General features: G+C 38.2%; 2 protein-coding genes across 3 annotated transcripts; one reads left to right on the forward strand and one right to left on the reverse strand.

The window, feature by feature from the left end:
- cd40 (CD40 molecule, TNF receptor superfamily member 5) lies at positions 1 to 6,646 on the forward strand. 2 transcript variants are annotated; one of them, XM_038721889.1, is made up of 9 exons: positions 1 to 150; positions 665 to 746; positions 2,191 to 2,313; positions 2,395 to 2,541; positions 2,652 to 2,745; positions 3,750 to 3,808; positions 4,303 to 4,398; positions 4,494 to 4,522; positions 5,957 to 6,646. In XM_038721889.1, exons 1-9 carry the CDS (start codon positions 91 to 93, stop codon positions 6,245 to 6,247), a joined length of 981 nt encoding a protein of 326 aa, XP_038577817.1. In that variant the 5' UTR covers positions 1 to 90; the 3' UTR covers positions 6,248 to 6,646. The 2 variants fall into 2 exon arrangements, with proteins under 2 accessions (XP_038577817.1, XP_038577818.1); XM_038721890.1 differs by having other exon boundaries at positions 4,494 to 4,516.
- A 1,475-nt stretch (positions 6,647 to 8,121) lies between these two features.
- Positions 8,122 to 9,841, reverse strand: irx7 (iroquois homeobox 7). The gene is made up of 2 exons (XM_038721891.1): positions 9,528 to 9,841; positions 8,122 to 9,144 (listed from the first exon to the last, which is right to left on the reverse strand). Exons 1-2 carry the CDS (start codon positions 9,648 to 9,650, stop codon positions 8,371 to 8,373), a joined length of 897 nt encoding a protein of 298 aa, XP_038577819.1. The 5' UTR covers positions 9,651 to 9,841; the 3' UTR covers positions 8,122 to 8,370.
- Positions 9,842 to 13,509: the final 3,668 nt, after the last annotated feature.

Consider the following 13,509-nt stretch of genomic DNA (forward strand, 5'->3'; position numbering starts at 1 on the left):
GCTGCAGCTCCTCCCTTTTTGAAACGTTAGTAGTTAACACGCACAGACCAGAGCAGTGACAACAAGCTGTGCAGCGGAGAGAGATCTGACATGCTGACAACACAATCAACTAAGATGTATCTACTGCTGATGGTGATGTGGGGTTTTATGGTGAGTAAGCTGGTTGATGTATTTCGTTGTTAAAATTATACATTTCGACTAAGGATAACTAAAAGTGTCTCAGGTTAGATCGCTGCAATGCCACTTTTCTTATGGTTGTGTTAATGTAAGCTATGTAGGCTATGTTTTAGTTTTATTCCATCCATCTTTTACCCAGAAGTCTACTTTAATCAGATATTCTGGTCGAATGTGTGCATATTATTGCAAGGTTACACCCTGTGACGGCAGTAAAAACTTACTTTCACTTTCGTTTTCCTCGCAAATGGCTTTGTCTGAATCCTGATACGCAAAATAATGATAGTAATTACAAAAATGTAAAACAAAGAAAGAAATGCACCTGGCTGTTATTGAGTTTCAGAGTTACCAGCTTGTTGGATGTTTGGGACTTTCCAGCACAGCCTCTTTCTTGTGTGAGGAAGTGAACCAAACAGTCGTGACAAACCCCACCATATTTAGAGAGGTTACAACTACCTCTTATTTATGTCTCACTCTTGTTGTTTTTCAGGCAATGACAGCTGCTCAGTCCCGTTGTGACCCACAAACTCAATATGAGCAGGGTAACCAGTGCTGCAAAATGTGTGGTCCAGGTATGTACACACATTTCCTCTGCAGACTATGTTGCATAATTAAAAATGTTCTATGAACATGTTATTTCACCCCTGGGACATTGGATTGTAGTGACACAGACACTCACAGGGGCTATTCTTTCTTGAGGGGCTGTGGCCCATTCACTGACATAAAAAGATGGAGGATATGGGTGCCTAAAGACAAAATTTTAACAATTGGGAGCCACTTAGATAGATAATAATGTATTGAGTTCCTCCAACAGCTGTGTAAGTTAAGTAAATATTTAATGTATAGCCTACTGAAAGCAAAGATTGCAAAAGGCAGCACATTTCAAGATACTCTTTCTGAAACAGAATCAATACTGATACTAAAACCTTTTCCTTTGCTTTCAGTTAGCTTCCCCCATTTCCTTCAGGATTCTCACTTTTCCAAGAAAATAAATCCTAAACATTCTCCAGCTTCTCAGATGAGAGAATTGGCTCCTTTTCACTGTTTTAGATCATTGTGAACTAAATATCTTTGGTTTTTGACTTTTGGTGGAAAGGAATCTTGGACCCAGTGGAAGTTCTGCAAGTTCTTGTTTCTACATTAAGACTTTTGTATAGATTAAACAAATCAGATGTAACATGTTAATTAATCATCTTTAGAGGTGCTGGTGGACAGGTTTTGTCACCGTTGGGCAGAGATGGGCCAACAGTTTCCCCAATTCTGGTCTGTATGCTAAGCTAACTGTTTCCCTGCTGTAGCCATTTGGTGATTTGTTCATTTTTAACAGGGATGTCCCAGTGGGAGCACAACTATGGTCACTTTTATCATGAAGGTGACACTACTCTATAGAGTATAAAGGCTTCAATATACGTATTATAGAGGTGGTTTAGAGAATATATCGATCCAAACAAACTGAGAGAAAAAGGTACAATTTCAGCACCATAGCGCCTTTCTAGTCTTCTAACCATTTTTACACTACATCACATTCATACACTGATGGCAGAGGATAAGGTGTCTGCTCATCAGAACAGAATTAACAGCCACTTGGGGTTCAGTATTTTGCCCAAGGAAACTTAGACACAGACTGGGGATCGAACCACCAACCTTCTGATAAATGGACAACTGCTCTACCCCCTGAGTCACAGTCCCCTCTAACCTGGCAGACTAGATAACATAGTCAACTAAAAAGCCCGTCTGCCCCTGGACTCTTTCTGCTACTAGGGAATGGAGAAGGGGGGTTCATTTTGCTAAGAAATGAGATGCCATCCATCCCCCCTCAAATAACCTCCTGCCTGTAGTTGTGTTTAACAGAAAAACTTAAGAGTGGTATCAATCATTTCATCTAACTCTCTAAGTATTTAATGGCAAACAATTGCTTTAAGGCACATGTCACCAATAAAACATAGACTTGAGACAAATAATATAATACTGCACAGTACTGCATTTTTTACTATAAAGCAATGCTATGTTTTTCAGGCACCAGTATGATGAGTCTCGGCACTTGTCAGGAACCTCAATGCAAAGAATGTGGGCTGAATGAATATCAGGAAACTTATACAAATAAACCAAAATGTGAACGTCAGCCATACTGTGACCCAAGTAAGACAAATTAATTAAGTAAGTATTTTGGTAGACTTTTGATGTAGCACAACGTTCAACTTGTGTCCATTTTTCCTTCAGATAAAAACTTTCAGGAGAACGTCAAAGAGAGCAAAGTCAAAAAAAGCCTCTGCATATGTCAAGTGGGATTTCACTGCTCCAGTGAGGCATGTATAACCTGTGTGCCTCATACAACCTGCAAACCAGGATATGAGGCTCAGTCCAAAGGTACGACATATTTTTGATGCAGTAAAATCTTTTTTTTATTACACTGAATGTAAAGAATGATCAGCTTTGTTATCATAATGTGCTGAATTATTTTCTCACTTGGCTTTCAGGCAATCATACGCATGATACAGTGTGTGGGAAATGCCCTAAAGGCACATTTTCCAATGAGAGCTCATGGTACGGGTTCTGTAAGAAATGGACAGAGTAAGTATAGGAACTCCAAGACATTAAGACATAAACTGAGATAGCAGCACTCCAAAAACACGACAATCTTCTCAGCTAGAAAATGCAAGAAAATGCGTTTCCCAAAATATTGAAAAATTCCTGTGAGTAGGGTGTCAAACTTTTTTTAGGTTGTATGCCTATATTTGAACTTCTATTTGAAGTCACTAAAGGTGCCAGCATGCTTGAAAAAGACTAGTTCATATGACAGGTCATCTAACCACATCTGAAGGCAGAAGTGTTGACAAAGTGGGGCAAAAAGCTGGCCATCATCGTCATATGGGGATAAAGGCACACATGTTTGGACAATCTTATCTTGAAATCATTCATATTATAACACTTGATTGTTGTACACACTAAAAGTAGTAAGAAGTAGCTGTGTTGAAAATGAAAAAAATGGAGTTTGAAAGAGACGTTCAAATCCTACACGTACACATGGCCAATCACTGCGTGAATTAGCCGTACTTGTCGGATTGTTAAAGAAATTGTTGGATGCAATGCCCCAAATTCCAACATTGAAAGGGTGTAGTGAGAGGGTGACGGACGCTATTTGATGATCCAGCAAGCACTTGGGTTGAAGCACACTGACACCTTAAACATACCTGTATTGCATCGGAGTGAGCACATTTACATTGAAGAGTGACATGTCAACTGTGGCACTCTCCATCACCATTATCGAAACATCAAATGAGGAAATATCTTTTGGAAGAATGTTGTTTGATTCCTCCTGTAGAGTTTTAAATACTTGTATAATCTATATCAGGGACCACTGAAGCTGTTCTGGAGGCTTGAAGTGGCCCAGAATATTACTACCTTATGTTGGTTTTCCTTTATTTTGTTGCTAATGTGTACAAACCAAAATGATGTCTTAAAGTCTCAATTAACATTAACATTAGCAAAGTGCTGCCTTTTTTGGGACATAATCACCTGAATCTGAATCTTTTGATCACATTGAGACATTAAGAACACTGTGAAATTCTTTTCAGATGTCAGAATGGATACCATATTCAACAAAACGGAACAGACATATCCGACAACATCTGTGGTAAGTTCAGTGTAGGCAGATGATGTTTCTCACTTTGCAGCTGTTAGTGGTGTCTCACTCAAAACGAAACTCTTGAGGAATGAGAAGGTATATCTCATAAATCTATGTTAGTCTGTGGTTTGGACTGTGGGATTAACAGCTTTCACCTACACACTGTTTACACTACATTTGTGTGTAGACTTCACTGTTTTAATAGCTAAATTATTGATTTTTTAGAAATATGTATGACTTCCTCTTTTTTCACACCTTACTTGTGCTTCCTTTGCTAAAATGCAAATGTGTGATAGATATGAAATTAACTTTTTTTCAGTTATATGCAGTAAAACCCATTTCCTGTCTTGGAGGACATTTATTGAGAGTTCTGTATTTATTTAACCATATTCTACCCAAATTATCTAATTATTCCGTTTTATAGGAGATGATAAATTGTAAGTGAGTGACATTACTGAAAGGATCAATATGTAGTTAATGTTTGTTGGGTTTTTTTCTTGCAGAGGAAACCAAACGGGGACATGTAGTTGTGATCTGTGTTGTGGTTTTTATGATTGTGGCTATGGTAGTAGCTGCATTCATGTGTTTAAAATGGAGAGGTATGTTGTGCTCTAAATGCTGTCTCTTATACCATTTTTAATTAGTTAAAGTTTCAGTAATCCACTTCACTCATCTTTTCTTCCTTTTGTGTTAGGTACACGTGACGCTAAAGGAAAGGTAAAGGTAAATGTAATTGGGATTTCTGTATTGCTTTTTTTGACTGCTACATTTGTTTCTCTTACAGAATATGTACTTAAGTACCACTAAATGCATAAATGCACTTAATGTTCACATTCTCTCAAAAAGACAATTCCCTGCGAATGATTATGTTGGAAATCAACTTGCAATTGATTAATACCAGTAATTGACAGGATAATGAGTTCCTAAAACAATGTTACTTTCCAACATGTTTTTAATTTCCCACTCCAGTGTCTTTTTGATATGCACATTTTAAGGAATAGCTTGGCATTAATAGGAAATAGGCTTGTTCGCCTTCTTGCTGAGAATTACATGAGATGATTGATACATTTTTATATCTGCACGCTAAATAGGAAGCTTCAGCCAGTAGCTACAGATTATCTTATCTTAGCATAAAGAATGGAAACAGGGAAACAGCTGGCCTGGCTCTGTCCAAAAGTAACAAAATCCATCTACCAGCACATCTAAAGCCCACTAATTAACACGTTATGTAATTTATTCAATCTGTACAAAAACAGAAGTGTAAAAACAATAAATTGTGTTTGGTTTACCTTACAACAGAGTCAGGGTAGCTTCTTCCAGTCTTTATGCTAAGCTACACTACCTGTATTTTTCTAGTTTGTATTGTACATTGTACATCAATTTTCAAGGCTTTATTTACTTCCATTTCTGCAGAACAACCAAGTTTAGGTCAGCTAAACTGAGAAATAATGCAAATTTCAGAGATAAACAATATTTAGGGATCAAGTGATGAAGTTATTCTGCAGCAGCGGAAGTAATCGAAGCCTTGAAAGTCGATGCAAAAACAAATTTCTATAGTTGGCCCAATTTATAAACACCTTGGAACAGCCTGTGTTAATACACCCTCAGAAGCTTTATTTGTACAGTATTATATATAATATTAATGAAGGAAGCATCAGTTTTGGTGACGTAAACCTTTTTTTTTACTTTGGTTGCTTAATTTTGTACCATTTAAGGTTTTTCACTGGACTTGAACTTCTTACATTTTAATACAAACTACGAAAATAGAGGCGTGCTAACACTTTTATCCAGTAGTGTAAATTAACTGCCTGCTGGCACTAGCTTCATATTTAGCGTACGGGTATGAGAGTGGTATGGAAATTCTTATTTGACAAGAAAGTGAATATTTCCCAACATGTCAAACTATTATGTTAAATAACATTAAATTTAATCTATAGGATATACTATTAAATATATGAATACTCCAGCACAGATCTGTGTTTACCTTAAAAAAGAAACCGTGTTTTGTGGAAGTTTCCCAAGTGGAGTGATCTGATTAATACAGTGCATGTAAACATACTGTGAGAAACTAAAGCTGTTGCTTTAAAATCATAAAAATGTGAACAAAAAATGTAATATTGTATATTTCTACATTTTAACACTCTTTAACTCTTCCAGATCTGTGTTGAATCATGCCTGGCAGAAAAAAAGGAGCCACTGAGAGAATGTACTAATGTGCTAATAACGACCCCAACTGATCAGACTGATGAAGAGTCCACCTTACCGGAGGTGCAGACCTCACAAGAAGAGGGTTTTGGTAGGACACCGGAAGAAAACGAGGACGAACTAAGCCAGGAGATGTCAACAGATGTAGTTTTTACTGAAAACGGAAACTTTGTGACACAAGAGAATGGGAAAACAGAAATCCTCTCCCGTCAGGAGTCGCAAACGCAGACATTTACAGACTAAAAACGGCTGTCGCTGAGGTATCCATTATTGCTAGTGTGAAATTATGAATGTTAAGTATTGTTGCCCCATGTTTCACTTGTATATAATTCACCACCTAACGATGTATATAGTTTCCTTAAGTGTTAATACATTTCCGTTGTGTGCTGAAGTGAATGTAATGTGTAATTAGAAGATAGTGGTTTATATGACTTACCTGCATTAGTTGTACAGTTGGTAGCATTATTAAAGTTGTGGGCTAATTTGTTGCTGTGTGTTTATATTGTATTTTGATGATTTTATTGAAATTCTTTAACAAACAATTATGTACATATTTGCATGAGTTACAATTGTGTGTTATGGTGATAACTGTGCATGCAAGCATGTCATTTTTTACTTGCAATAAAATGTAAACCACTTGAATGTGAGTCTTTATTTTTCCTGCTGTTGGTCACTGTGTGTCTGCAGGGGTTTTCAGCCCCCCTCCCACCCGACTCTTCCCATGATGCTTTGGGGAATTTAAACAGGAAGTAGCCTATAATATTGCCAGGGATTCAGTGAGTTATGAAGTTACATTTAACCTGTATTTGTTTCCATTTTGGCAAATTGGTAGCATTAAAACTATGCCGATTGAGCTACTAGCAGTTCATGTTTGCATTGCACTCATTAAGGTACAGACAACTATTACTGGATTGCTTTGATATTGAAGAAAACTTAAAAACGTGAAGATTCTCAGGCAAGTTCTGGAGTTACAAGGAGCGTCGATTATTTCTACGAGGATTTAGGGGCGTTTATTCGCCATGCATCTCAGATAAAGACATTCTCGGGAAGATGTAAGTCAGAGAATCTAAAAATATGTGCGCCATGTCTGAGTGTTTTAATTTGAAGAAGGTTTAATTCTGAGAAGGAGTCTGATATTTTGACGGAAAGTGTCGGCGCTGGGGCTTTAAAGTACCTACCTTAATTGCCTGTGTTTAATAACCGGGCCAAACTACAATGACTAACTTAGCGTTGTTTTTTGAACAGTTAATGCACCTGTCGCTTTCACCGCTGTTTGAAACCCCCTGCTCTAATGGAATAAGTCGTGCTGAACTAGTTACTCTTGAGTTCCTTAAAGGGGCGCTAGAGGTTCACTGTTGAAATTTCAGCTCATCGAACTGTGTCTCAATGGTGCCCACTGCTGGATGTTCTTTTTAAGGCTGAAACTGCGTTTTATCAGTAGTTCAAAACATTTTGAAGTTACGTGACATTCTATTGTATTCATCTATTTTCTGTGAGATACTGGGCTTAGATAAAGGCTAATCTGCCCTCTGTGTGTTCCTGTTTGTAGGGATTTGCGTGGATAGGTGAGGCCAGAAGACAACTGGAGCTTTCTTATCTCCGGATTTACGAAGGTACATCCCTTTGAATTTATGCTTCATGGAAACCTGGAGGATTAATTGAAGAATTCTTAAGCCAACCCCCCCGAAACATTACTAACACCTTCTCCTGTGGGTCTGTTGCTGCTGCTGTCTAACCTGAAGGGAATTTCATACTGCACCTAATGGTGAATTTTTTTTTTGCTGAAATCTGAGGTCTAAAATGTGTTCGGCAGTTTAATGACAGGGATTACCCAGCAAGAAGCTGACCAAAAACCTGTTTGAGAAGACTTAATAGACTTGGGTTTGATATGCAAATTAAGGCCTAACTTAATAGAAGTACGACTTCTCATTTCACAACTGTAGGTAGGCTAATAAAGAAAATGTTACCTACTGTGCAATGCCCTTATTAATACACTATTTAACATTAGGTTACTTTGGTAAACAGGAAACACATTTGCACTTGGCTTAATTTACTTTATTATTCTGCCTAAATGTGAATTATTTTAAGTCAAATACAACCAGTAAAACACGTCAGAGTTTCGCTGGAAGCTGAACTTTATTTAAGCAAAAATATTTCTTCATGATTAGACAAAGGAAACACATAATTTACAGGTTGGTGTTGGAAAAAATACATCTACATTTATTTACAATAGCTAACATTTTTGTCTTTGGTCTCACAACACATTTTCATATCACTGCAAACTTCAGGATACAATCCCTGAGGTTTGAAAGTTTAAAGTGCAAAAGATGCGGAAAAAGTTTATAACTATTGTGTCTAAAACCCGCTTAGACAATTTCATGGGTAGTGTAACGTGACGGAACAAACAGTGCGTTTCTTGTAGCCCATTCATCCCACAGTTTTCCGGCCGGGTGGTAAATATTGTCCAGAGGTTTCTTCACAGTGTCTGAGGTGGCGGTCTCCGCTAAAGACCAGATTTTGGGTTTCTGACTGGCAGTGTTTTCTTTACTTTCCAAAGCTGAGGGCGTGTGACCAGAGTTACTCTTTTCAACTTTCTTGACAAGTGCAAGGTCTCCATCTTCGTGCTCGCTGCTTGGCTGCTGCGGGATCTCCAAACGCGCGTCGACGGGTGCTGAGCTGTCCAACGCGCCCTCGATCTGCTCGTCTGTGTCTGCGCGGTCAGTTTGGGACTCTTGCTCGTCTCGCTCATCCAAATTACATTTTTGCAGAGAGGTGTCGTCATCGTCGCTCTCTCCCTCATGATCCTCATCCTCCTCATCTGATTTCCCCTTAGACGCCCAGCTGACCCTGTTCTCCTTCTTCAGGCGTCGCCTTGCGTTAGCGAACCAGGTGGACACCTGCGTGAGGCTCATTTTAGTGATGATGGCGAGCATGATTTTCTCGCCCTTGGTCGGGTAAGGGTTCTTCAGGTGCTCGTTCAGCCAGGCCTTCAGCGCCCCGGTGCTCTCCCGAGTGGCCACCTTGGCGACTCTGCTTGGATCCTCGGCTACTCCGGGACGGTACGGCGGGTAGAAAGCTCCCCCGCGAGCTAGGAGCGCGTGATGGTAGGGAGAAGCGGCCTTCAAGTCGAAACCGTTGTTCTGGAAAAAACAAGGAAGGATCGTAAGAATGAGCAATTAAGCACGGAGTTGGCGACCCTCGACCCGGAGTGCACAATTGAATGAGTGATGCATTTATAGACAGCAATGCAAGAAGGAGAAATCCTCCTGAGCATATTTTTACGTGTTCAGAAAGTTTTGTTAGACTTTGTAGGCTCACATAACTTATACAACTTAGTGTGTGAGAACAAAATCTGTAAGATGATGAAGCTTTTTATGAAAATGAATTAGGCCTATTGTTCAGCTAGCCTACTCCAGGTCAGATTTTAAACACATTCTTAAAAGTAGGCTGTAATGATTACCCATGTTGCATTTGAGCTTGTCATGTAGCTACTAATGACTGAAATACTTTTTTACCAACTCACCATGTGTGTATGTGCCTGTGGTGTGGATATGGGATAAAGTTGTATCCTTGTAGTCCTGAGTATGTTATGGGAACCCCAGCTGCCATTGCTGCCAGATGCTGCTGTTGCACACCCGGTGGGCATCCCAGCACCGGAATCTGATATCCAGTCGGCATGCTGATGTTCCTCTCCAAGAAGAAGTTACCAAATCCAGTTTGCGATGCGGGCATCTTTCCTGCGTCCCAGCTATTCGAGTTTGAGTTGCGATCCAACCTCCTGAGTCTATTTATATACACCCAACTGCCAGCGTGTGTCTGTGGGGGGAGGGTGGGGAGGTCCCTCTGGTATTGACTGACAGCTACGTTCAAAAGACCTACAGCTTTCACTGGCAATAAATCCCATCAAAGAAGCCCTCCGCTGTTCCTTTTAGCGTTTTTCGCGGAGAGGCTAAATACGTGCTATTTAATGCAACACCGTGATTTCGGGAGAGAACCGAAGTTTCAATTCAAATGCAACCATCTTTTTTTTTGAGAGGTGAATAAAGAACCGTAGAATTAAGCCTCACCTCCACGTAGCAACCAAACCTCTCACATTTTTATCATATAAATCGTCTTCAGGTTTTGTGTCATTGTTCTAATTTTGATTAACAGCACAAAATGTAATTTTTTTTTTTACATTTCACAGAGTTAATTTTTTTTAAACATTTCATGGCGATATGTTTTCCTTTTACATGTCGTTTTCGTTATGCTTTTAATTAACATCTTGTTTAGTTTTCACGACAAGGAAGCTCACACCAGTTTGATGTCATTTTAACACTTCTCATGTCTAGCACTAATCGGCGGAAAGCTTAAAAATGACCTGAATTCAGTTCCTGCCAGTCTCTACTGTCTCTTCTGACACTTCATCACCTACAGATCTGTTGTTTTCTGAATTGAATTAACCGTCGCAATAGTGTGAAATTGAGCTAATAAACAAACGGAATATGTTTTACGCACGCGTAAAAGTGTCCTCAAAAGATTCGTTCCATTCTCCAAAATAAACTCCTTGCAGTTATTTCATGAAATAATTGAGAAAATGAATGGAGCACATAACAGTTGTCATTCAGCCTCAGAGCCATACATTTTTTATTTGTAAATTTCTCGACTGAACCAAAACAAACTGCGCTTTTACATGTCGGATGGCATTGTTTTGGGTGAAGCGCAATGTTTCAATGTCCCTAATTAAACGAGGCTAAGTGAAACAGGTGTTGACTAATGTATATGATAATTGTGAGATAACAGATGCTAATGTGTGTGTGTGGAGGGGGTTGTTGGAGATAAGAGGTGAAGATTACACTTCTTATTCCTCTGTCCCTCCTCATGCCTTCAAAAGAGCCACAGTAAAACTCCGCGTTTAAGTTCAAAGGAGCAGCACACCTTGCTTATCTTGCATCATTTTCATTATTATATTAACGTATTAGTCGTGTGGTGCTGGAGGTAACAATAGTGCGTGTAATAGTAAGTGTTCAAGAACTGTCCACAGAACATGCAGGGAAGATACCTGAAGACACTTAATAGGATAATCCATTTACAAAATTCTCATCCATACTTATTTCAGTTTAGATTATTTTTCCTACTTTGTTTGCAATTTATTCAATACCCAAAAGATACAGGAGACTCCACATGGTGAGTTTTAGTTTACTTTAAATGCTGTGAGCTATAACCCTCCATACTCTCCATGATAACTGTTTGTATTTACCCTATAACTTCACTCACTCAGCTTCAGTACCTTTTATTTGTTTTCTTAATTTGCATTTGATAAAACTAATTTAGAGTGTGAAGCTGATACAGTGGATTGAGACATGTTTTAACTTAAGTCATGTTTAGCTGTGTCCTGATTTTAAAGACATTTAAATACTCAAACTCAAAAATGAACTCAAAAGTCATTTTCTAATACTTAAGCCCCACATTGATATTATATTTTATTCACAAATCAAAGCATGTGTGCATAAATCTGACTTTGTCAGCAACCTTGTGTTTTATAGTTAACAGCTGAGAAGTAAGTGAGAAATCAAATGCATAGGAAAAAGCTAAATGTAATGTATTGATTCAGCAAATTTATGAGCTAAGAATTCTCATTATGGCTGTCAGTTTATTAGGTACAAGTAGCTAAAACTACGCAGGTTAACACAACAGTCCTGCAGTAAATCTATGCAGTAAAATTTTTATGATGTTGAAACTGTTTTAAAAAGAGTAGAGCAGATTCAACTGTTCATTTTGGGGGTTGTTGTTTGTGGTGCTGTTAAACTGTATTGTGTTATATTGTATGAAGTACAAAGGCACAAGCTGCGCTAATGTACTTTCTTGCATCTATAAGCTGTAGACATACAGAAAAAAGATAGCAAGCTAGATCTGAGCTAGAATAGTTTAGACCTTGTTTACAGAAAAGAGGGCTGCGCAGATTACAACAATTGTTTTAATGAAACACTTTAATTTTACTGGAATGTAATTAAGTACCGCACTTAAATCCAATTTTAAATTACTTTTTTCATTTTCTGTTACTTTATGCTTTTACTACTTTATTTCACTGCCAGTTTGACATATAAGAAATGATCATTGCAGCAATATAAGATTTTAAAAAAACATCAGTATTCAAAGTAGTTAAAATAACCTATTACTACATTTTGCATTTATGCATTACTGATGACAATCCAATAATCAAATGCATAACAACAGTGTCAGAAGTCATTCTGCTGCATAATGAGTACTTTTGATTTTTATTCTTTTATTACATTTTGCTGCTGATACTTAAGTACTTTTACTTAGGTAGGTTTTGATCACAGGACTTTTACTTGTAATTAAGTATTTTTACCATGTGGTAGTGAGACTTCTACTTAACTAAATGATCTGAATACTTCTTCAATTACTAGTGAGCAGTATTTTTCCCTCTCACTCACAGATTTCTGTTCTTTCCTGTAACAAAACCACTTCAGCCTCTCAACTGATTGCACTGAAACTGAGTTGAGGTTAACAGGCACAAGAACACAACATGTGATAGGTTAATTGATCTCCTTGAGGTGTTTTGGATCACCGTGAATGGGAGCAAAATGTGTCTGCTACATGAATCTAATGTAATTACTATTGGTGTGAATACTGATGTGTATTTTAAATGCAGTGTCAGAAAACTTTTGAAGTGCTGCTGGCTAGAGCTGTAACGATTAGCCCTAGTCAATTAAATTAAATTAAATTAAATTATTAGTTGATCAACAGAAAAGTAACTATTTTGAATTGAATCATTGTTTCACTAATTTTTCAAGCAATAATAGTGAAAACATCTTTACACATTATCAGTTTGCAGCTAGATATATGTTATGATACGTTGGGGGTTTTGCACCTTTGGTTAGACAAAACAAGTCTTTTGAAGATGTCATTTGGGGCGCTGCAAGAAATAGTTTTTGGTTAATCAAGCAGATTAATTGATAATGAAAATAATCATAAAATTAGTTGCAGCCCTGACCTGACTGTTCTGTTTCTCCACTTTAGCCCCCCTGGTATTGCATTAAGAGATGTGTTTCTGATATTACGTCATAATTGAATGTAAACTATATAATCATGGGCCCAAATGTGAAGAGAGATACTGGGACAGGCCAAAGATAAAATGTGGCAAAAGTTGGAGGGAAAGGAGGAATTTGGGCGGGTTCCACAGAACCTAAAGCAAATTTGAACAAGAGTAACAATGAGCTGACCAGAGTGCAAAGAGTAGGAGGCTTATGGCATCAGTAGTCTACATCTCACAACACAAACAGCTCAGGGCAGCGGCCTTTGTCCATCTTGTAGAGCTTTTTTTCATTTCCTTCTTTTGGCAGCCCCGTCACAATGCAGGTGTTCGTCTTGCTCTGACAGGTTGAGTTTGTGCTGTTTACCATTAGGATGTCAGTCGTTTACAGGAGAGAAAAGTGACCAAATGGGAGACGATTGTCCTCAGTACCCAAAGAGATACAGTGCAAGATAGCAAAGAGGATGAA

Source organism: Micropterus salmoides, unplaced genomic scaffold (genome assembly GCF_014851395.1).
Source record: "Micropterus salmoides isolate LMB-PRFRI ecotype aquatic unplaced genomic scaffold, ASM1485139v1 Ms_hic_scaffold_16, whole genome shotgun sequence".
In the NCBI taxonomy this organism is placed as follows: Eukaryota; Metazoa; Chordata; class Actinopteri; order Centrarchiformes; family Centrarchidae; genus Micropterus; species Micropterus salmoides.

What these genes read in the sequence shown, in the direction of transcription:
- cd40 (XM_038721889.1), top strand. Translation starts at nt 91, where the DNA reads ATGCTGACAACACAATCAACTAAGATGTATCTACTGCTGATGGTGATG. An exon ending in TCAGCCATACTGTGACCCAA is followed by an intron (nt 2,314 to 2,394) that starts GTAAGACAAATT and finishes TTTTTCCTTCAG; the next exon opens with ATAAAAACTTTCAGGAGAAC. An exon ending in CATGTGTTTAAAATGGAGAG is followed by an intron (nt 4,399 to 4,493) that starts GTATGTTGTGCT and finishes CTTTTGTGTTAG; the next exon opens with GTACACGTGACGCTAAAGGA.
- irx7 (XM_038721891.1), bottom strand. Translation starts at nt 9,650, where the DNA reads ATGCCCACCGGGTGTGCAACAGCAGCATCTGGCAGCAATGGCAGCTGG. An exon ending in CACAGGCACATACACACATG is followed by an intron (nt 9,145 to 9,527) that starts GTGAGTTGGTAA and finishes TGTTTTTTCCAG; the next exon opens with AACAACGGTTTCGACTTGAA.